General features: G+C 42.5%; 1 protein-coding gene across 1 annotated transcript; it reads right to left on the bottom strand.

The window, feature by feature from the left end:
* Window positions 1-245: 245 nt before the first annotated feature.
* On the bottom strand, window positions 246-2,472 carry LOC129706988 (forkhead box protein C1-like). Its single transcript, XM_055651699.1, has one exon. The coding sequence runs from the start codon at window positions 2,173-2,175 to the stop codon at window positions 754-756; it is 1,422 nt and encodes a 473-aa protein (XP_055507674.1). The 5' UTR covers window positions 2,176-2,472; the 3' UTR covers window positions 246-753.
* Between the last annotated feature and the right edge of the window lie 23,238 nt (window positions 2,473-25,710).

Genomic DNA, 25,710 nt, shown 5'->3' with positions numbered 1-25,710 from the left:
GCACACCACAAGTATAATTTGTCCCCCCCCCCCCCCCCCCCCCCCCCCCCCCCCCCATTTGAGAATGGAATGTTGAGGGGGGCCACACGTTCCTAGTTCAATTCTTATTTAGCGAACTACCAACGTGTTGTGGTCTTCCTACGATCGCAGTGTAAGAGATGCGAGCTCTCTCGCTGTCAGTAGCGGAGCCAGGAATTGTGAAGCAAATGTCGATCACCGGTGACTCCAGTTTACAGTAGACATGGTTAGCACTCGAATAGAATCGTCATTTATTTATGAAACAAACAATGCAATGCCTTCAGAATACTTTCAACAAAAGGAGAATGAAGAAAATCGCTTAATTATACAGTTTCCCTTTTTATAGTGGAAGGTGTAACATCGAGAAGAAAATAAAACATTTGAGGGAGTTTTTCCGAGTTAGCAGAGAACATTTTAGAGAGTTTGGTCCATGTTTCAAAAGGAATATCCTACTACAAATTTAAAATAAATTACTATAAGACAATTTATAACAAGTTCAGGTAAGCTTGCTATGAATTTTAATAGATTTGACACACACTTTTTTTAATATTTCTCCCCCAAAATAAAGGCGACTTACGTTTCATTTGGAGTAACACTTTCCTTTTACTCAAATTTCAAATTGAATTTGTTTTCTGTTCATATACATATATGAAATAGATATATAAAACCCAGGCTTGTGTTGTTGCTCGTGTATTAAAGAAACAAAAACAAAATTAGTTTGTAAACGTTTTTTTGTCAGTACTTGCTGCAGTCGTGGATAAACGAACCTGAAGTGCGGTAAAGAGTCTGGGCCGCAGGAAAGGACATTTGGCAGCTGCTATTTCCATTGACATGTGCAGAACTGACGGCGGAGTTGCCCAGGCCGATCCTCTGCGATTCAAACATCTCTCGGACTGCATGAAAATTCTGTTGCTGACCCGGGTAGGCGCTGCCGGCCAGATGACTGAGATCACTGGCCTGATTGAGGTACCAAGTGGCCAGGCGCCCGGCTCCAGGTCCCTCCTGGCCGTTGCTCAGCCCGTGGGTTAAGGAGGAAGGCACGGTGGTGGTGGGGATGGAATAGTCTGGTAAAGTCTCGTCCACGGCTCCGACGCCGGCTGGCATGTGGGCAGCTCTATCGCCCGAGTACAGGCTCATCGCCTGCATGTTGCAGTGGTAAGTGGCAGCGCAACCCCCGCCGCTTACCCCGGGGCTCATGTTCTGACTGCAGGAAGAGCTGTAGATGGACGGCTGGCTGGACGTGTAGCTGAGGGAGATGGAAGGGCTTATACCTGTCCTGGAGGAAGCGGCCAGGCTCGCACTCAGCTCGCTGGTGTTCTGCGGCGAGCGCCGGAGCGAGGTGACCATGTTCTCCACGCTGAAGGCCTGCGAATGGTGCTCAGCGTTGTCCAGGCTCATGGACCTGTTGGACGGGATACTGTGGGGACTGCCGCTGGACAGGCTGCTGCTGTCGGGACTCTCGATTTTCGGCACCATGCTCAGGGTGGGAGAGGCCGGCAGGGGAGGGGAGGGGGCGCCGTTCTCCGTCTTAATCTCCTGCACCCTGACGGGCTGAGAGTTGGCGGGTTTCTCCGACTCCTGAGCTTGCTGCCTGGCCTGCGGGTCCTTGGGCTGCCGATCCTTCTCCTCCTTCTCCCGCACGGCGTCTTTTTTCTTGAAGCGCCTCCTCCTCCTCAAGAAACTGCCGTTCTCGAACATGTTGTAGGAGTCCGGGTCCAGCGTCCAGTAGCTCCCTTTGCCCGGTTTCTTGTCATCTCGGGGCACTTTGACAAAACATTCGTTGAGCGAGAGGTTGTGTCGAATGCTGTTCTGCCACCCCTGCTTGTTCTCCCGGTAGAAGGGGAAACGCTCCATGATAAACTGATAGATCCCGTTCAGAGTGATCTTCTTGTCCGGCGCGTTCTGAATGGCCATAGTAATGAGGGCGATGTAGCTGTAGGGAGGTTTTACCATGTCCTTGGGCTGAGGTTGCGGTGTATAGTGTCCGTAAGGTCTGGGCATGCCTGCAGCGTACTGTTCGTGGGCTGGATGCGAATACATACTCATTGGAGCCGGCATTCCCGTGTATCCCGGACCAGCCCGGTAGTAATTCTGATCGCTGATATAAGGCACAACTCCCAGAGAGTTGGGACTCGACACCGAGTAGCGAGCTTGCATCGCTGCCTTCCGCCTTCCAAAGCTGGCTTCTGGTCCTCCCCCGCTGAAATATCGTCGCTCTCTCTCTCTCTCTCTCACACACACACAGCGACAGACACGATGGGGGGAGAGAGAGTGAGCTACAAATCCAAACTTTTCCAAGCTGCACGGGAGCTTAACTCCAAACTTTTTTCTCTTTCTTTTTCTCTTTCTTTCCGCGGGGTGGCAGACTGAATTGGAAAACTTCTAAACTTTGAGCATCCGTCACTTGACAAGACTTTTACGCAGTTAGTTTTTTTCTACCCGGCCGCAGCCCCTCCCCGAGGCACCAATGTCCAATTGAAGGCACTACCGCCCCTCAATGGAGCACCAGTTACTGCTGTGCCTGGCCACACACGCGCAAACACATCCCAGAACCTAGGTGGCGTCTCAATGCCCCAACCCACTTGTAACACCAACCCCCCCCACAACCCCCCCCCCCCCCCCCCCCGTGCGGCACCAGGAGCTCAAAGACATGATGTCCCCATTCGGGGCACTTCACCCCATATTCATTTATTCCATTCCTTATTGAGATGTATGCCTCGGGCACTGAAAGATTATTGCTGCTAACCCCCATTTGTAAAGTGACACAAGAAAATCAAGGCGACAACACCTTTAAACGGTATTGAAATATAGACATTTTTAGCCCGGTGAGTGTTAAAACGGCAATACCAAATAAAATGATAAAATAAATAATCACACAATGCGAAAATATGCTGGGAAACGACTTCACTCCAAATATTACGTGTAAATAATGGAATTTTAAGCTTAGTTTAAGAGAACTGAAGTTTGAATGTTTCGTAGATGTATGATCTCCAATTAGAGTTAAACGCCCTATTTTGATTTTGAACAAGTAGAACCTCTGTTTAAAGGGCTATTTCTGTGGGTTGTGAGACTCGCGGTGGGGGCACGGTTTAGTTGGAAGTGTGGAATCTGTCTGCGCATCGAGGTGTACTATATGTCTGCACGGCTGACTCTTAAAAACACGTTTCCCACCACAACACGAGAACCGCTGCGAAACGGTAATAAACTGGTGATAAAGACGGCGGCACATTTTCTTTTTCAAGCAGATGCACGATTAAGAAACATTTCAAGCAGCGGGATTTGGTATTAAACGGGGTGCTTTCGCTAAATCTATATCTGAATTGTTGAGGTGTGATACCATTTGTGTTGTTCTTTCTCTCTCTCTCTCTGGGCCAAACGGGATTGTGTGGCAGACTGTCACCGGGAAGTGTTATTCCCAGATGCTTTCGTTTCCTTCGTTGGACTCTCAAATCACCCCAGAATGTGTTCGCGACTCGTCCCACCCCACCGTGGGCAATTCCATTAGATTCTAAACATCAGGTCGCGGACGCAGATTATTTAACATAGGCTGTTATTGTACATATCTTAAAAATGTCCAGGAGTGTAAAGCACGGTGCGCGCAGCTCCATTCCAACGATGGGCTCATTTGCTCCTTGACGGGAATACAGGGACTTGAAAGCCAACTCATTAACGGTTTGTATTAGTGTCATTATGTCAAATGCTTTCTCCACCTTTACACCTTTACAGCATTCTGCAAACCGCAAGGAGATGGAATTTAAGAGATATAGTTGAAAGTCCCCTTCAACTGAAGATAGACACAAAATGCTGAAGTAACTCAGCGGGGTCAGACAGCATATTTAGAGAAAAGGAATAGGTGATGTTTCAGGTCGAGATCATTCTTCAGACTTCAACTACTCGTGTAAAGACGCAATAGAAGTTGCATACTAGATGCACCGGTTTGCTTGTATTTAATTCATATTCTTGTATTCATAGTCTGCAGCTGGAAACTGAGGTTGTGCTCGCTTCTGTGGAACATACCCGAAGTCGATTAGTTGCTGAGCTCTGAGCTATTTCACACCTGTAACCGGGTTATTATCAATAGAGTGAACCTGTCGGCGTTGGAATATATCCATCGCAAACTTCAGCTAAACCCGGGGATTTATTTACAATTCATCACACCATGTAGTCGTTTCCCAATCAGGGAACAGGTCCCGGAATTATTATAACATGAATATCACCATTCATTTCAAATCGTCAGGAAAAGCCTGAGGCATCCATCGACTATAATGGAAAATTTCGTCGAATTTCAGAATAGATAAATAAATAAATATACGGTATATTCTAGGCAGCTTGGGTCCAGTGTGCACTTAAATTTTAATGGATACGAATGGTGTTTTTTATAATGGCATTATGGTTGGAATGGTTTTAATTCCGCTCCTCTTTTCGTATGGCTTTGCTTTCGAAGCGATTCGACTGCGTGGGCACACAATGTGGTTCATTGTGTTCCTGCTGGGAATCTGCAGGTGGACCTGACATTTTCTTTGGGCCATTTTCCACAAACGAAGACCTCGAGATGAACCTTGCTTCCACCTCAGGCTATTTGTACAGTAGGAAAAAAAAAATGACTTCATAATCCTATCTCTATCAAATTCTCTCTGCAGTCAAAAATATATTTCGAAAGGAATCTCGTTTGTTTGCACCTTGTGATCTGATTATTTCCGTGGTAAAAATCGTCGATTTATGTACAATCGCATGTAGTCGAAGTTTAAAATATTCTGTTGATATAGTTCATCTTAATAAAGAAAATACGCAGAGTACGGGTTATTAGGAAATGTTTGCAATTCATTCCTGCCAACAGCTCTTTTACCTATTGCATAGCATTAGCGACATCCTTTACAATATAGTTATTTTTATATAATTTCCTTTTATTAAAATTTCCTTTTATTAAAAGGAAATGTTGATGCAAATATGAGCTTGCATCTGATCAGGCGGCAGGTTTGTGGCAAAATTGAATGCAAGGATTAACATTCCTGGCGTGTTTTGCTATGCCTGACACTTTATTTGTATTTGATACGGTCTAGCAGGAAATTGACACATGCCATCAACTCAACAATCGGTGACAATTGAAGTTTCATGGAGCTAGCACGTTACTTGCAAGGAATTGACAGATTCTGTTCAACTGAAAGTTAACAAGTTGGTTCATTCTAATGATTTAATTTTCCCCACTGCATATAAAAGGCAAATACTATTTCGAACACAGACTACAATTAGAGCAAAGCAACGTTCTCATAAATACGCTTGCAAAAGGATCCGAAGAGTGCCTCGAAGGTGGTTCCCATCCTTCCTGTGTCTCTGTCTAAATCAGTGGTGTGTATGTCGCCCGTAATTCTGGTCCAGAACATTTACTGTAAATGCTCTGTACAAATACACACAAATATTGAAACGTTCCTACTGTTTGAACGAGGGCAGCTGGCATTGATTTTCTGCTGCTTTAAGCAGCGACCGTTGGATGGGAAAAATCCAAACTCTGAACATTTTTAATCATTGTTTATTTCACAGGGCCACAGACCGTGGATTGGATACCCACACCGCTGTTTGTATTGATGGTTGTACAGCCACTATAGGTTTCCCCGTCTTGAACAGGGTATATAATAAATCATACCAATTAAATAAAAAATGAATGATAGTTCTGACGTTGACTTAGCGTGTCATATGCTGCCATTGTATGTGTGTGCCCACTGCTGTCTGAATTGTTGCATTTTGCATCGTTTTATGTATTTGTCATACTGTTAATGAACACCACGTTCACAATTTTTAAGTAGCATTGAAGCAGATGTGGTGTTTCAAAGTACGATGATTGCACTCGTTTGCGTCGAAATTTCGTTGTGTAAAATATAATGTACTGGCTTGGTAAATTTATTTGCTTATACTTAGTTAGCCTCTTTGTTCCCATAGCTCGGATTCTGATACAATCTCAGTCCGCTCGGCTGGTTGTGTGAACTACATTTCGATGTGCGCACCGCTTGCAAACTATACAAATAAACTTGCCTAAACTCGAGGAGAAAAAAAACCCCGACTGACCTGTAAAAGATCAAGTTAATTAGAAGTGCGACGGGCATTGAGATATAGTATTTAAATGTAATGGATATGTGTGCAATTCATTTTGGAAGGAGAAATAAAGAGAGCAGCGGTCTTAAACTGATCACCAAGACCTACTTTCTTTCATAATTGCTGTAAAATGTGAAACACTATATGGTTCTCACAAACCTGATATTTTTGCAGCGATTGAGACTCATTCAGATACAATAAGTGTTGTTTTATTACACCTTATTAAAGTCGCCCTGGGGTCTGAAGTCGTGTTATTTTTATTCCTTACCCTATGCGTAAAACATTTTTGAAGAAGAAGCTGCAACGAACTGATCCACGGAAATAAACATACCCCCCCCTATTGGATTGTCCATGATTGCAGTCTGCATGAAACAAACCGTTCACGAAATGCATGAAGACACGCTGGATACCTGAGGACGTGTGTGTGTGTGTGTGTGTGTGTGCGTCTCAGACCGAACAACTGCATCGTGTGCTCCCGGCGCCCCCTGCTGGACTCGAAGCTTTCCATGTCTTCAAACACACAATCCGATTGAAACCTGTCTGTTCAACCAGGCTACGTTGAGTATCAGATTAATTTTCCCACTCAAACCTCACACGCAGTCACACACTTAACAGTATTATTATTGTTGTCATCTTTACACCATTAACGTAACTGCGCACCGATACACAAACCCAATGCACATATACTATAAGATTTAATACGAGTGAGATTTTCCCCAAATTATATCATGCCCGTCTGTGCTCGATGCACCCGGAACATTTTAAAATATTAATTCATAATTGAAAAAAACAAGATTCAATTTAAACCAAAAAAATACTCAAAATAAACCAGCATTTCTTTACACAAACAGGTTTTGTTCTGATTAAAAAATACGTGCAATTGCGATTTTAGAGATTCAGATTCAACTGATAGATTTCCTTTTCGGGTCATATGATAGATCTGCATCTTCAACGACACACGCACAATCTCGGTGATACTTCTCTTATGATGTCTCTTAATCTTTACAATCTGAGGGGAAATAATGCAAAAAAGGCAATTTAATCAATTAAAATACAACCAATTAGAGTTAATTTAATTTGTAAGTTTTCCTTCGAGGCTATTCAAAGCATTTATAGAGAGAATGACTAAAATCACTTAAGCATCACAATCTTGCATTAACTATTACTTTTTATGTGGCTGCAACGACCTTTATTGCCTGCGCTTAATCTGCGTGTGGATAGTGTTAATGCGCGGGGATCGCTGGTAGGCGCTGACCCGGGGGGCGTAGAGCCTGTTTCCGCGCTGTATCTCTAAACTAAACTAAACTACGTAAATTGGAATAAAATACTTCCGAACACATACTTCGCCGAAAAGGGTAAATGAATGCAAAATAATTTAAAGTGTTTAGTTGACATGGAAATGTTGCATTAAGAGCAGGAATATTAAAAAAAAAATACCAGGACGCAAATATGTGCTTCCAAGAATCAGATGTTATCAATGATCAGATTTTATCAATACCTTGAAACCAACCCTTGAAATTCTGTTGCCATTTATGAGCCGATAGGACCCGACACTTTGGGTGGAAATCCCCGCATTTCGGGTGCTGCAAGATACAGTGTTGCGTTTGTTTAACGAAGTGCACTTCAAGCTCGCACTGCGAAAAAAAAACCTCAGGAGAGGCTGGAAGTGGCGTTAGAATATTCCACTCCCGTATACCCAGGCGTTTTGTTCATTGCATTAGCTGTGGAATAGAGCGGTTTTTGCTGAGTACTTCGAGTCGATTAAACCTTAAATAAAAATTGTAAAAATGCTTAAAACAAAAGCGATATACAAAGTCAAATAAATAATTACAATAAAAGGTATATATGCAGTTTGGACATGATTTGATTTTTTATACTTTATAACAACGAATTGCTTATTGCAGGTTATCGACTAATTGTGTTGTGTTTATAGCTAAATCATTCGATGATATGTATAGATAAATATTTCCTTTTTATATGCATTGTACAACTCCGATTGAAGTCAATGGTTCGTAGACCAAAGTGCTGGCGTTTCTTCCTTGAGGAAGCCCGGGAGGGGGAGATAATCACGTTTCTTTGCATTCAGGTTTGAAATTATTTCATGTTTCGGATGCCTTTTCAAATATGTTGCCCTGCACATAATCAAAAGTTATATAATTGACATATCAACTCTGCACGTCAGCTTGAATGGTTTTATGATTCAGAGAATCTACTTAATATCTCACAATATCGTAGAAGTCTCACCGCAAAATGTGTAGGATGGAACTGCGGATGCTGGTTTAAATCGAAGATAGACACAAAATGCTGGAGTAACTAAGCGGGACAGGCAGCATCTCTGGAGTGAAGGGTGGGTGATGTTTCTGGTCGAGACCCTTCTATCCCCCGTCAAAACCATCAACTCTGTCACTTGTGAATGCAACTGAACAGGGATGTATTTAGTCTCAATATCACAACACAAGTGAGTGGAGTGCATGCAATATCGCGCATAATGTGTAACATTGTGATTTTTGTGTTATTTCAATTGCAGGTTCAAAATCTCGGGATCCTTGCACCCCACAAGGAAGTATCATCCTGTATCTAACTTTCAGCCAAGCCTTCGTGAGAACCATCCGCCTATTTGAATGCCCCCGTGACGCGCTTTCAATGTGACATTCTGCTTTGACATTGTAATTTCACAATGGGGCAGAGAGAGGATAACAATAAATAAAAACTGCCTGAAAGTGTTCAAGGTGGCGAATTGTCATTACTCTGAAATGTCACACTGGTTGATGAGAGTGTGCCTGTCAGACATATCAGTGCGATCGTACGATGAAGGCGTGCACAACAATCCTATTGCACAAGCGGCAGAACCAGTCAGTTGTGTGGGATGAATGTTGTATTGTGTTAAACTGGTCCTTCAGCTCCGAGAACCGCTAAATGTCGCCACCTGGTGGAAACCTGTGTGAACACACGATCAAGGAAATGCACAAATTGCTGGAGTAACTCAGCGGGTCGGACAGCATCCCCTGGAGAACATGGATAGGTAACCTTTCGGGTCGGGAGCCTTCTCCAGACTGATTGCCGGGCTGGGAAGAAAGACAGCCAGAGGAGTGGAGGCAGGCAGATCGTGAACGCACGGCCACCTGTTTCTATGGGAAGGGGACAAACATATTTTCGCACTCTGTAGACATTGGAAAAATAATGTTTAGTTTTAAGCCCTCATGTCCATTAGCGACTGAACTCACACTCCATGGCCTTAAATTCACCTCCGTTTTTTCCTCGCACGGTGCCAAATTAAATGTAGTGTCTGCTCACAGAAGCCTGAAAACGGTAACGTCCAGGTTGAGGAACAGCGTCTTCCCCACAGTCATTAGGCTATTAAACACCACAACCATAAATTTAAGCTCTGAACTATTATTGCATTATTATTGTTTGTTTTTTATGTGTAGGTATGCGTATATGTGTGTGCATATACACACACTGATTTTATTTCTCTCAAATAAGTGTTCGGCACGGACTAGAAGGGCCGAGATGGCCCGTTTCCGTGTTGTAATTATGGTAATATGGTTTATTATATTGTTTACAGTGTACTATGTTTACATATTCTGTGGTGCTGCTGCAAGTAATAATTTCATTGTTCTATCTGGGACAAATGACAATAAAACATTCTGGACTTGACTCATATTAAGACGTTTTTATGGTCAAATGCAATGATTTTTTTGATCGCCGCATCTGCGAAGAAGCAAATTTATTTCCGTATGTTTAAGCCTTGAAAGAGATCTGTGGAGATCTGTGGATTAAGACAGCGGTGAAGACGCAAGGGGTCTGAAGAAGGGTCGCCCCGATACGTCACCCATTCCTTCTCTCCAGAGATGTTGCCTGTCCTGCTGAGTTTCTCCAGCATTTTGTGTCTATCTTCAACTTGATAAAGGCGTCAGTTTGTGCCTGGAAAGAGTGAAATGTGAACTAATGCCACCCGGACTAGTCTTCCCAATTGTATTGTCATACTTGGGATAATCAGAATTCAACAGAGTTTACAAAAAATAACCAAAAGTGCTGGAATATCTTGCTTGGATAAATTATGAAGAAACAAGGAACTGCAAATGCTGGTTCACAAAGGAAGACACAATGTGCTGATGGCCATTCAGAGGGTCAGGCAGCATCTCTGGAGAACATGGATAGGAGACGTTTCGGGTCGGGACTGCAACTGATGGGTTTACCTATTCATATTTCCCAGAGATGCTGTCTGACCCGCGGAGTTACTCCAGCACTTTATTTGAGTTTAACTTATTGTCACGTGGACCGAGGTACAGAGAAAAGCTTTTGTTGCGTGTTAACAAGTCAGCGGAAAGACAATACATGATTACAATCACGGTTTACAGATGCATAATAAAGGGAACGAAGTGAATAATGTTTACTGCAAGATAAAGTCAGTAAAGTCCGAACAAAGATAGTCCGAGGGTCTCCAATGAGATAGATAGTAATTCGGGACTTCTCTCCATGTGTTGGTCGATGGTTGAGTTGCCTGATAACAGCTGGGAAGAAACTGTCCCTGAATATCTATCTTCTTGGATAAATTATGCTTGGATTGCAACTCGTGCTCAGATCAAGGGACGGTTCGAGAAAGTGGGAGTAAGATGAAATTGCGTGCTGGAACCGTGCGCTTTCACTGTGATTTATAGTTTGTCTTTGCCCAGACTAGACAGTGGAATCGCTTTCTAACATTGCCAAATGATAAGAGGCTCCCCCCTCTGCGCTGAACCCGAGGGAAGACGGAAGTGCATAATTTGGTTGCGTTTCCCCGGGCCCATCCAAGCGGGCAGTAGGTTGGGCCATCTACACTGTAGGGTCCCACAAACGCACACAGCACAACTGGCTTCTAGTCCCCTCTAGCCGCGGTGAGAGGCTGTCAAATACTTTCCAAGTAATGTATTCAAATATTATCCAAATTATATAACGAACGAGGTAAAGTAATAAAAAGCACGATACATTTCTTACATTTGTAGTACGTGATAAACATGGGTGGCGAGATTGAAGGGTGGTGTGTGTGTGTGTGTGTGTGTGTGTGTGGGGTGGGGGAGAGAACACAAGATAACCAGCATTCCCGTCACTCACCGGACCTTTTGAGATGAATCGAAGTGCGTATATAAACGTAGATGCTAATTAAATGTAGATGCACCTCCCAGCTCCGATCCCCGTTCTTCCTGGGGTTTAGAAATCCAGTTTCCTGACCTCCAAAGTACGGTGCAAGGAAACCGCGCTCATAAACGCATTCGTCAACGCCAAGCACCTCTCACTACCCCCGCGCGTTGCAGATGTGTCGGTAGGAACTGAAGATGCTGGTTTAAACCGAAGATAGACACAAAAAGCTGGGGGAGTGACTCAGCGGGTCAGGCAACATCTTTGGAGATGTTGGAGATCCAACATTGGATCAAATATTGCTAATTTTCAGAATTTCGGGTCGATACCCTTTTCAGATTGAAGAAGGGCCTCGACCCAAAACTCACCTGTTGCTTTTCTCCAGAGATGCTGCTGTCTGACCCGCTGAGTTACTCCAGCGTTTTGTGTCTTTCTGAAGTATTTAAGGTTATGCTTTGTAAGTGAAAATCATAATGTTGAAATTATGGGTACATAGCCCACACATTTATGAAACGGTACAGCCCAAAACTAGAAAACCATCCTTTGCACATGTTTTATGAACTCTCAATTTTAATTACATTACAATGTTGCTCCTATATGTCTCATAAATAGAGTTGGTATGGATTCAATTGTACTGCTGTGTTTAGCTTGCTGTGAGCTGAGAGGGAATGATTACATGAGTTCAGAAGGATACAGGATGCTGGATTCTTGTGATGGAGGAAGAGGATGGAATCTGGAAAATAGTGACAGCCGCGGGACAACGCCTGGCACATGATAAGGAAGAAACTGCAGTTGCTGGTTTAAACCAAAGATAGACACAAAAAGCTGGACTAACTCAGCGGGGTAGGCAGCATCTCTGGAGAAAAGGAATAAGTGACATTTCGGGTTGATTTTTTAAAAACCGATGATAGACACAAAAAGCTGGACTAACTCCGCGGGTCAGACGGCATATCTGGAGGAAAGGAATAGGCGAAGTTTGGGGTCGAGACCCTTCTTCTCCAGAGCCGCTGAGTTACTGCACGGAGGTGTCGGGGATGCGGCAAGTGACACGGTCCCATGAACAACAACGCTACATTGCAATATGCAAAATGCAGCAGATGATAGAACTCTCAAACATAATTAAAAATAAAACATACTGGGTAAAATCAGCATGCGAGGCTGCACTTTGTCAAGGATCAGATGCTGAGCAGTGCAGAAAGAGATCAAGGATTCGCCCACTGCGCTCAGCGGAACTCCCTTGGTCCCCTTTGAAACAATGCTGTACGACATTTCACATCCACCTGAACGCCTAGAAAGTCCAATACTTCAATTGCCTTTGTGAAGGATTCCCTCCGAATCTTGTTAGAACATCAGTCTTGATTAAGGTGACCATGATTCTGAAAACGGTCGCTGCTAATGGTCCTGGAGTAATGAGTGGGAGATAGTTGTAGTATGGACCAAAACTAGGGTGCCTGGCAGATGGACAAATACATGCCATTGCTGAAGAAGCGCCTCGACCCGAAACGTTGCCTATTTCCTTCGCTCCATCGATGCTGCCTCACCCTCTGAGATTCTCCGGCATTTTTGCCTACCTTCGATTTTCCAGCATCTGCAGTTCCTTTTTAAACAACATGCCATTCACCACCCCACCTTCACCCCCTCAAACCTGATCTGCATTATGTTAAATCATGGTTGACGGACATCCCTTTTACCCACCTTTCCTCCACACCCTCGAAACATTTACTAAATCTTGATCTCGACAATTACTATTCATTTTACATTTACCTTGTTAAATCGGTTTGACCAATAGTCCCGACCCGAAACATCGTCTGTGGTCATTTTCTCACCACAGATGCTGCCTGACCCGCGGCGTTTCTCCAGCACTTTGTGCTTCGCTCAAGATTCCAGCTACTGCAGTTCCTTGCGTCTAACATTTACTGTCCATTGTGCACAGAATGTGTGTGTTTTTTTAATTTCACACCAGAGACCCGAGCTTTTCTTTGAATGTTGTTTAGGATTTCAAGTTAGACAAAATAGTTGTTGGGGAACTCTTGGGGGAGGGGGGTGGAGGGGACAAAAGAGGAAGCCGTGTGCCACTTTGTCACCGCCGTAGGTGGCTGCTATGTATATACATTGAAAATATATTGAATTATCGCGTTTGCTCGCTGCATTTCATCAAAACTAAGGCAGTATTGACATTTTGATGAAATGCAGTGAGCAAATGCGATAATTCCCTATATTTTCTATCTTTATATCTGCACGCCCAACAACTTCCGCTGTTATTTTCCCTTCAGCTCTTTCTTCTCTTTACCTTCATTTTTCTTAATCTTTTTAACTCTAAAGTAGGATAGCTGTTTCTCACGGTCACCCCGACTTGCACAGTTATTTATAGCGCAAAAACTAACCGTTTTCGCGGTTTTTAACAGGTTTGAAAGTATGCGTTTCTAGCATTAATAACATGTACTGGAAGTGACATTTGTACCCCAGTTGGATTTTGCGGCTCCGTGCGTGAAGACCTATGACCCAGTGACCTTTCGTGAAATCACCCTATAGTCAATAGTCAATAGTCAGATTTATTGGTCACATACACAATGCTGTGAAATGAACTTGCCTGCAGCGGTACAACAAAAAAGAACACACAAGACACAATCATTGTTTTTAACAGAAACATCCACCACAGCATTCATCACTGTGGTGGAAGGCACAAAGTCCAGTCAGTCCTCCTCCATTTCTCCCGTGGTCGGGACCATATGCAAGCAAATAATCTCACTGTGCATAGTCACATGCACAATAAAGTATTCCAATTCCTAGATCCACTGGCTCCAATTGTTTCATTATTTCAGCGATCAATCACCAACTTTGAAACTCCATGAAATACCGTCCATTGGAGGAATCTGACTCCATGCGGTAGCGGGTGAAGAAGGGCCAGCGGTATCGGTGCCTAGATTGAAGGTGAAACCACACAAAGTGCTGGAGTAACTCAGCAGACTGAATCGTCTGTCCATTCCCCCCACAGATGCTGCCTCAACCGCTTTGTTACTCCAGCACTCTGTGTCCTTTTGTGCAGCATCTGCAGTTCTTTGTTTCAACAACATGCAATGACGACTCTTTATTTAGTTATAGCGGATAAATGGCAATAACGGACACCGTCCCGTCTCCCCTCTCAGTTCAGTTTCAGTCCAGTTAAATTTATTGTCACCTGTACCTAGGTACAATGAAAAGCTTTTGTTGCCTGCTAACCCGTCAACAGAAAGACAGAACATGATTATAATCGAGTCAATTACAGTGTATAGATACATGATCCATACGTCTGATCAAGGATAGTCCGATGGTCAGCAATGCGGTGGATAGTAGTTCAGCACTGCTCTCTAGTTGCCTAGTTCGATTAATTTGCCTGATAACAGCTGGGAAGAAACCGTCCCTGAAACTGGTGTATGTTTTCACACATCTTTACCTGATGGGAGAGAGGAGAAGGGGAAGAGGCCAGCGTGCAAGATTTCAAGTCCTCTCCATCGTCCGTTATAATGAGTGTATACTGTATTGCTATTCCTCTATGTCCTCTATAGGAAAACGGAATGATTAGTAGGTGGATAATGTAGGTAGTGGCAATGGTGAAATATATATATATATAAACGTTATTACGGACTCAAGGTCCAGACAAGGGGCAACATTACATTAAAAAAGCATTGCATATCAAATATCATAAATACATATAAAATCTTGGTATATCGCTTATAAAAACATCATAATTTATATTAAAAAAAAACAATACTTAAGTTAAAAATCGAGATTAAAAGATGATCAATGTCCTACAACGAGACAACGATACCAGTGTCTCCACAGCTGGGATTCGTAGCGTGTAGTGCTAACCCTTATGTTTGTCAAGGCCACAATAAGCACATTTTTAGAGTCATTTATCCTGCAAATGAATTTATACATGTGGTGTCTTAGGATAGCTTCTAAAGTACTGACTCCTGCAGCCACAAACATATTACTGGCACTACACCATCTAGGTTGCCTTAGCAGTGTTCTCATGGCATCGTTATATGCCACCTTTAGTTTCTGCATACTTGTCTTTAAATAGTTCAACCACAGGTGCGCAGTGTAGAGTGGTGTGCAGTATGCTCTAAATAGCGATATCTTCACCACATCTACACACGCACCAAATTTACGCAAGAGGATATTCGCCTGTACATACAGCATGCGTCGTTGCCTATAAATATCCTCATCATCTGTCATTTGTTCTGTAATAATATGCCCTAGATATTTTATCTTATTACAGACACTAAGGTTGTTGTCAGACAATTTACAATCAGGAGATTTTAGGCATTTATCCTCTTTGGTTCTACAGATCATAACAGCATTCTTACTAGCATTATATTTAATGTCATGTTCCACACCATACACAGAACATATAGTAAGGAGCTGCTGGAGACCAGCGCTAGATGGACTAAAGACCACAAGATCATCTGCATACATAATATGGTTCACTAAAATATTACCAATCACGCACCCAGTGTTACAGGCTTTCAATTGTTTAGACAGATCATCAATATATATACCTCTCCCTATTGCTGTTCTCTTCTCTCTCTCCAGTAATCACTGTATTCCTCTAAAACTAGATTCTCTGCCATCTCTGGTTATTTCTGTCTTCCAGTGGGAATCTTGCTTTCAGGGGCCTGTCCTATACACTTGAATTACACTTTGTAATTATGTATTGTCTTACTGCTGACTGAATAGCACACAACAAAAGTTTTTCACTGTACCTCGGTACATGTGACAATAAACCAAACTAAACTGAACTAAATGATTTCCCTGAATGTCCTCAACTTTCTACCAATACTACCTACCTCTTTGTCTAAGCTTCTAGTCCAAAGTGTCAGTTTATGTGACTTCATGAGGGGGGGGTGAAAAGACTTTTGCCTCCATCACAGTGAGGAGGTGCCTGGTGAACTCACTGTGGTGGATGTTAATTTGTGTTCATTGTGTGTTTTGTTATTTATTATTACATGTATGACTGCAGGCAACGACATTTCGTTCAGACCGAAAGGTCTGAATGACAAATAAAGGAATCTAATCTAATCTAATCTAATCTAATCTAATCTAATGACAAATTTTACTTGAATATACATATCGGGATTATACATTATGCTGTTAAAAAAAACAATAATACCAGGAGAAAATGAACTTCACATCCACCGAAGGTTATACATCTCGTCCCGCCCAAAGTGCTTTTCAATCCTGCATCTATTTTCGTGAACGTTTTTTTGTCGTAAAGGAAAAGAAAACACTGACCGATCCAGAAAAAAAAGAATCATCTCCAACTCAGAGTTATTTAGCCTTTCCGGACTGAAATCAAAACGACATTTGGGGACCCAATAAGCAGAGTCTTTAATGGAATACATTTAAAGAGCAGAATTTTGCCCACTACTATACCAATCCTTTGCCATTTTGTGACTGGAAATAGATTTCTAGGCATGGATCGGTTGTGCAGCAACACCCAATGGTAAAAGTGGGGAACTGCAACTTTTTTTTGCTATATAAAAAAAGTACGAGTTCTCCAGTGGTTATACACAGTAGACCACTATTCCCTGACAGATTGAGAATGACTGGGTAATTCCAGCACCATTCATGCCTGGCGACCACACTGCTGTAAGCTATCCAGTTGTATGTATGGATATCATCTGTGAGGCTCGTTTGAAATAGACGGTTGTAAATCACTGTTTAAGTGGATTTGGTTAGTTGAGTGAACAGACATTATTTATATAACATTGACCATTCCAGTGAGTCCAACCTAAGAGCTGCTCCAGCTCCAACTCACTAGCAGGCACATTGGTGTCAACAGGTATATGTAATTCTGCTGTTGTTCTAGCAGTTAATTAATTGTATAAGATTTAAAACACCAAAAAACTTTACCACAGATCCCTTTTCAGGCACAACAGATATTTGACGGAAATTGTTGATACAACAAAATGGGTTTCCCACTGACAGCGCCCAATGTTAGAGTTTTCAATGTAATTTGATCTGGTCTCCAGCGCTCCCTTCAGCAATATATATTTTACTTTATATATACACACGCTCATACAAACAAATTCTATTGGAATCCTCTCTGGAACACAGCTGAGACTGTTAATAATCATCTGTGGCTAGCAATAGGCAAGCTTTGAAACACTGCTTTATTGTCCTTCAATTTTATTTCCTGCACCTCATAACTATCAGTTATTTTGGCTGAAAAGCACAGATGCATAGCACAAATAATCAATCTTCAACATCATTTTCTGTCCATTTCCTATCTTGACGTTGATGCCAATTTTCAGAGGAACGTCAGTGTCAGTGGGATTTGGCATTCATCTTACCTCTTGCCCCTTGAATTCTTCACAAGGTCAGAAACAAGTCCAATTCATTATTGGTATTGGTTTATTAACATAAGATCAGAAGTGATAGTGGAATTGGGCCATTCGTCCCATCGTGTCTACTCCACCATTCAATCATGGCTGATCTATCTCTCCCTCCTAACTCCATTCTCCTGCTTTCTCCCCATAATTGCCAACACCCCTTATTGTCATGTGTACTGAGATACAGTGAAAAGCTTTCAGGAGTCTACATCCTATACACTGGAGTTTCTTCCTCAAAACCTCCCCACTCAACTACATGCACTTAAGGTTGTTCAACACCTATGTTATTGTCCAAGCTACTAGTCTAAATTGTTGTGTGACTTGATGACACTTACTGTATATGACTTAGGTGACATGATTTTGTTATTCTTTACTACCACATACCCTTTTATCATGCATATTATGATCACTCATGTTGGAAGAAGTTACTTTTTTATTCCAGGCTCCCAACAATTCTTGCTAATCTAGACAACATTTGATAATTACTTCTCAAACTTCTAGGTGCTTGCTATATTTAATGTCAATTATTTGTAAGGTTGAGATTTCCAGTTGAAAGAATCATCTCTAATAATTAAGTTATGCTACACTATTTAAGTTGGTATAGTAATATGAAGAGTGCTAATGAGAATCAAATATAACAAGCATTAAGAAGTTTGAGAAGTAAATATGGCTTACCTCATCAACAAGTTATTATACTAACATGAATAAATCTAGTCTAATCTTCGGCATTTGTATCTCACTGGTGTGAAACTTAATGGCCATCCAAAGCTGGCCAATTGGCAGCTGGTGCAACTTAATGATTTGCTTGGCTACTTCAGTGGGATTTTAAGACTCAACTCTGCTGATGTGAAATGAACATAATACTTTGGTAACATAAAAAAAAAGCATCAAGAGAACTCCATTTATCCCTTTCAGACTACAACACCATTTATCACGATGATGCTAGATATCTACCTCGACACCATTTGCCTGTATTATTCCATATTCTTTGAATTATTTAACATCCAGAAATCCATTAAACTCTGGTTTTGTAAATCCTGGCTAAATGTTAAAGTGTTAAAAGTTAAAATGTTAAAATGAAATGAAGAATGTATGCATCTACAAGGCATGTTAGCCTTTTTCTGTAAGAAGCCTCAAGCTGCGAGCTGGTGCCAGGAAGTATATGTCCCAGATCAATATATCAGATAAAGTGAAGTCCAGATGTCCTCCTAATTGTTAAAATGTATGAGGACTCTGCAAAGAAACTCCAAGGTGTTGTAGGTGTATTGTCTTGATTGGATAGCTGCAAAGGGATTGTAAATAATGTTAATATTGTTTTTCAGGACAGTCATACTGCTGTTTGATGATTGGCTGAAGTATGAAGCCCTGGCTGAATTGTTTATACTGCCAGGGGAAATATTGCATTATTTAGTTAGCTGACTACTTTCCAGAAGCTTATGTTGAAACATTGTAATGGGATTCTTTGTAATTGGGTTGGGGAACTGTCATTAATACTTTAATGTAATCGATATGTGTGATTGGCTTGGAAGGAAGCCACCTCCATGTAGTTCAGCCCCCACAGGGTTTGTTGACCTATAAAAGGTAGCCAGCCCCCACCAGGTCAGTTGTCGATCTTCTGGAGGGGCGCTTGGGACCGCGTGACCTGTTGGAAGTGTCTGCTTGCACGAGGCTGAAGGGTTTGGCCAGGCAGAGGCAAGGATCGAACCCGCGGTGGTTAGGTATTGTGTTCGTTCAAAAAATAAAGTTTAGTGGTCCAGTGCTTGACTCAGTGTTTTACTGAACTAGACTAAGGAGGGTAAGCTTAAGGAGCATATTTGCAGTTTGAATAACACAGCCTCCACAGCACATTGGGGTAAAGGACATGAAGTAACTTGTCCTCAAGTTCAATCCTAAATATGATACCCAGCTCTATACTCTAACTAGCGGGAAACATCAGGCCTGTATCCAGTCTTCAAGCCCAGCTGGTTCAAAGAGATCTCTGCTTACCAACCTGGCAAAGCCCTGCTGTACTCCCTCAATGGCAAGTCTATAATTTTTGGTAAGGAGATTAAAACTGCACACAATGTCCCAAGTGCAGTTTTGCCAAGAACCCATGTAATTGCAAAGACCAAATAAAGATGCTGGCATTTTTTCTCCAATAGAGAAGATGAAACTCATGGATTTTTACACCAAACCGAAGGCTCTGTTGATACAAATTTCTTAATTCATAATTTAAAAAATAATAAATGGGGATGGTCTGTTAGGGATTTGAATTTATTTGGATTATTATCTCAGGCATTAAAATTCCTAATCAGTTAATATATCCCTGATGTATGCATAGAGTGACTTTGAATGGTGGTGTCAATTCCAATATATGCAGCCCCTTAAACAACAATAGACTTTAGACTTAAAGACATAGCATGGAATCAGAACCTTTGGCCCACTGAGTCCATGCAGAACAGCAATCACTCCGTACATGAATGAATGATATCTTTATTTCGAACGATTAAAAAGAAAAGAAAAAAAGAAAAGATGAAAATTAATAAATAAAAGGAAAATTATATATATATATACATACATATATACATAAATACATACACATGTACATGCATATACATGTACATATATAGATACATACATATACACATATACACACATACACATATACATAACATATATGTACATACATAAATTAAAAAATCAAAAGCCAATTTCAACATAATACACATTAGACTCGTTCGAAAAGGGATAGGAAGCAGCCTATGCTTGTCAAGTCCTACCCCCATTCTTCACCATTAACAAATGCAAAATTCAATAAAATAAACTAAACAGACAATTCAAATAAAACTACTCCAATCAAGCTATTAAGAAAGAAAGAACAAAAAAAGAAAAGAACAAAAAGAACAAGCACCATTAACATCTGTGAGATTTACATTCTCCTTCCTCATTACTGTACTTTTCAAAGATATATCTTTTGTACATTTTTAAAAATTGCATTATATTCATACTTTGTTTAATCGTTTCGTCAAGACCATTCCACAAAACCACCCCACAAATATAAATACACATACTTTTTAAATTGGTCCGAGCATACTGCTGTTTCAAGTTTAGTTTCCCTCTAAAGTTATAACCAGCCCCCCCCCCCCCCCTCTGTCTTTGAACAGTTTTTGTATGTTTACAGGTAGCAGTTTATTTTGGGCTTTATAAATTATTTGTGCAGTCTTAAATTCTACCAGATCCTTAATCTTTAAGGTGTGTAATTTTAAAGTCAGAGTCAAAGTCAGAGTCAGAGTCAGAGTCAGAGTCAGAGTCAGAGTCAATTTAATTGTCATTTGAACCCCTGGAGGTCCAAACGAAATGCCGTTTCTGCAGCCATACATTACATACAAATAGACCCCAGACACAACATAATTACATTTAACATAAACATCCATCACATAACTGTGATGGAAGGCTAAATAAACTTATCTCTCCACTGCCCTCTCCCCCCCCCAATGTCAGAGTCAAAGTCATAGCCCCCGGCTGGCGATGGCGATTGTCCCGCGGCCATTAAAGCCACGCCGGGTGGTGCGAGGTCGCACACCGGGTCTTGGTGTTAGAGCCCCCGGTGTGCGCTCGCAGAGTCCGCGGCCATTCCAGCCGCGCGGGGCAGTGGTGTCAGGCCCCGCTCCAGGAGCTCTTCAACCCCGCACTCGGGCGGGAGAAGTCGCCGTTGCAGGAGCCCTGAGAAGCGGTCTCCCTCCAGGGAGCCGTGGGCTCCCGATGCCGTCGTCCACAGACCCGTCGTTGGAGCCTCCGACTCTCCGGTAGCAGCAGCAGCAGCAGCAGCAGCGCTCCTCCACCGCTCCACCCGCTCCGGACTCGGCCAGCTCCGCGACGGCAACGGTGAGTCGACACCTGAGTCCCCGGCTTCTTCCTGTTGGAGGCCGCTCCTCGTTGCGGCCTCAACGACACCTGAGACCCGACGAGAAAAGGTCGGGTCTCCAGTGCAGGGAGAGATTCAATACAGTATATTGGTGTGTTCATGATATCCTACATTGTTTACTATACGAATAGCTCTTTTTTGTAGTGTGCAAGGTGGTTTTGAGCACTTGAGCACTATCCTACACACTAGGGACAATTTACAATTTGCAGAAGCCAATTTACAGAAGCCAAATGGGGCAGCACGGTGGTGTAGCAGTAGAGCTGCTGCCTTACAGCGCAAGAGTCCCGGGTTCGATCCTGACTACGGGTGCTTGTCTGAACGGAGCTTGTAATTTCTCCCTGTGACCTGCATGGGTTTTATCCGAGATATTTGGTTTCCACCACACTCCAAAGGCGTACAGGTTTATAGGTTAATTAGCTTGGTATAAATGTAAGGGTAGTGTTAATGTGCAGGGAACGCCGGTCGATGCAGTCAACATGGATTTGTGCCTGGAAGGTCATGTTTGACTAATCTTCTTGAATTTTTTGAAGAGGTTGCTCGGGAAATTGATGAGGGTAAAGCAGTGGATGTTGTCTATATGGACTTCAGTAAGGCCTTTGACAAGATTCCTCATGGAAGGTTGGTAAGAAGGTTCAATTGTTGGTTATTAATGGTGGAGTAGCAAGATGGATTCAACAGTGGCTGAAGGGGAGATGCCAGAGAGTAATGGTGGCTGGCTGTTTGTCAGGTTGGAGGCCGGTGACTAGTGAGGTGCCTCAGGGATCTGTGTTGGGTCCACTGTTGTTTGTCATGTACATCAATGATCTGGATGATGGTGTGGTAAATTGGATTAGTAAGTATGCAGATGATACTAAGATAGGTGGGGTTGTGGATAATGAAGTAGATTTTCAAAGTCTACAGAGATATTTAGGCCATTTGGAGGAGTGGGCTGAAAGATGGCAGATGGAGTTTAATGCTGATAAGTGTGATGTGCTACATCTTGGCAGGACAAATCAAAATAGGACGTACATGGTAAATGGTAGCGAATTGAGGAATGCAGTTGAACAGAGGGATTTAGGAATAACTGTGCATAGTTCCCTGAAGGTGGAATCTCATGTAGATAGGGTGGTAAAGAAAGCTTTTGGTGTGCTGGCCTTTATAAATCAGAGCATTGAGCATAGAAGTTGAGATGTAATGTTAAAATTGTACAAGGCATTGGTGAGTCCAATTCTGCAGTATGGTGTACAATTTTGGTCGCCTAATTAAAGGAAGTATGTCAACAAAATAGAGAGAGTACAGAGGAGATTTACTAGAATATTGCCTGGGTTTCAGCAACTAAGTTACAGAGAAAGGTTGAACAAGTTAGGTCTTTATTCGTTGGAGCGCAGAAGGTTAGGGGGGACTTGATCGAGGTCTATAAAATGATGAGAGGGATAGACAGAGTTGACATGGATAAGCTTTTCCCATTGAGAGTAGGGATGACGTGAGAATTAAGGAAGTTTAGGGGTAACATGAGGGGGAACTTCTGTACTCAGAGAGTGGTAGCCGTGTGGAATGAGCTTCCAGTGAAGGCGGTGGAGGCAGGTTTGATTTTTCATTTTAAAATAAATTGGATAGTTATATGGATGGGAAAGGAATGGAGGGTTATGGTCTGAGTGCAGGTGGATGGGACTAGGGGAAAATAAGTGTTCGGCATGGACTTGAAGGGCCGAGGGCCTGTTTCCGTGCTGTAATTGTTATATGGTTGTTATATGGTTATATGATGCGGACTCGGTAGGGCCTGTTTCATGCAGTATCTCTAAACTAAACTAAACCAAATTAACCTACTTACGTCTTTGGAGTGTGGGAGGAAACCGGAACACCCGGAGAAATCCAAGCAGTCACAGGGAGAACGTACCAACTCCGTACAGACACCACCCATAGTCAGGATGGAACCTACTGTAGGTCTCTGGTGCTGTAAGGGAGCAGGTCTATTGCTGCACCACTGTGTCACCCTTAACTATTCTCAACTATGAAGTGTATTAAATAAAATGAATTATTATTTGATAATAATATAGCTGATTGACTTCACATCCTCTCCCAAATAGTACCTGAAAATTTGACTTACTTCTGATGATAAGGCAGTCTATATAATTTCACAAACAAGGTGAGATCGACCAAATTTGAGAAATTCTTGTGAATGCAATGGGAGTTCACATGTGGCACCATTATTAGTGTTTCAAAAAGCAGATAATTGTGGCAAGAAACATTGTTATGTTGCAACTTGCCAGAGATTGCTGGATTTATGACCCTTCACTTTTACTCTGGCAAAAAAACAAAATAAATTGAAAACTCACTGACAGTCTCCTGACTGATTCTTATGGCAAATGAAGAAATTGCTGATTCTCATTGTAAATGGAAATTAATCTTGTTCAGTCATTTAGGGCTAGGTATTTATGTCATCGTGACCTTGTTAAAAATAAGATTTATGGTCCTCCCGTGGTAATGAAACCTGAAAGTCCAGAAAAAGATAATTGCAGTTCTGGGAATCACAACAAAGATGCTCATATTGAATGGCGGTGCAGGCTCGAAGGGCCGAATGGCCTACTCCTGCATCTAATTTCTATGTTTCTATGTTCTATGCTGAAATCTAAATCTGTATCAAGTACTTTTTGTCATGTTTACTGTTTATCATCTCTCATGCTAGACATTCCTGCTTCGGTGGTTGTGCAGTGGTAGGTAAAGGAACATAATCAGCTGCTCATTCCCAGCAAGTCTACAGGATAGGAGGCATTTAACATATCATGTGCATATCCTGACATGAAGAAGATACCAGGCATGTAGAAACAAGGAACTGCAGATGCTGGATTACATTTAAAAATATACAAAGTGCTGGAGAACTCAGCGGGCCAGGCAGTATCTCTGGAGAATTAGGTGACATTTTGGGACCCCAGCAATCCTTCCGGGTTAGACAGAGGTTCACCTGCACCTTGTCTAATCTCGTCTACTGTACCCGATGTTCCCGATGAGGCCTCCTTTACATTAGCAAGACCAAGCGTAGTCCCAGCAACAGTTTCACTGAAGACTTGAGCTCAATCAGACAAGGCATACAGTTGCTAACCATTTTAACTCCTCATCCCACTCTAATACTGACCTTTCGGTCCAGGGCTTCCTCATTGCCAGAGTGAAGCCACATATGAACTGGAGTAAACAATACTTCATGTTCCGCTTGAGTGGTGAACAACCCAATGGTATGAACATTGAATTCTCCAATTCTAGGTAACTACATACATCTCCCCTCCCATTTTCTTCACCTATCTCTTCACTTTGCCCCACCTGGATTCATATCCTTTGCTCTCCCCACATCCCTTCATCCTCCCCCCGACCGACATACTCTCCTCTGGCTAAAAAATGCAATTTTTCCTTCTCAATCTCACACCCCTTGTCTTTTCAATTTTGGCCTTCAGAGTACAGACGGCACAGGTTTACATACTTCCGAACGAACAAGTGTGTATGCAGACTAGCACATACACTTGTTCCTTATGGGCCTGTCCCACTCAGGCGGCTTTTTAGGCGACTGCAGGAGACTATACAGTCACCACATGGTCGCCACATGTTCGCGGGTGGTTGCCGGGGAAGTCGCCTTCATGGTCGTGAGGAGTTCCCGCATTCTGAGAACTAGCAGCGGCCTCGTTATGGTCGCCGTGAATTTTTCAACACGTTGTAAAATTAGCGGCGGCTAGAATGAAGCCGCAATGGAGAGTAGCGAGAATTCTCGAGCCGTAGGTGGGTCATCGGGAAAAGAAAGGTAAGCAGTAGTTTTCAGAACCAAGGATAACCGACCGGTAATGTTAATGTCCGCCGAGCTTCACAGCCGTGTATCTCTGGCTTCTTAAAAGTTGCCTCCATTCATTCTTTCCCCCCTCTCCCCCCCCCCCCCTCTTTTAAAGGACTTACCGTACACTGTGCTTTAAGCCATCTTTTTACAAATTCCTGTTCATCGCGGTGTGTGTCTGTTTCACCTTGGCTTTGCACCGTGTGAATTTTTTAGACGGCGCTCCCCCCCTGCAGAGAAGGGGTTGAAAACAGGGAAGGCTAGAAATGCTCAGGAGAACGAACTGCAACAAGTAGAGAGAAGTAGAGCTACTATTATGTCATAGATCTTCTGTCTGCTACCTTATTCAATGCCCCCAACCTGTTCCTCTGGTGAGACCTCACCTCTACTGTACCTCATACGTGGGAGCATATAAA

Source organism: Leucoraja erinacea, chromosome 2 (genome assembly GCF_028641065.1).
Source record: "Leucoraja erinacea ecotype New England chromosome 2, Leri_hhj_1, whole genome shotgun sequence".
NCBI lineage: Eukaryota > Metazoa > Chordata > Chondrichthyes > Rajiformes > Rajidae > Leucoraja > Leucoraja erinaceus.
The sequence above is the reverse complement of the archived record's forward strand: the minus strand, read 5'-3'. Positions and strand labels throughout refer to the sequence as shown.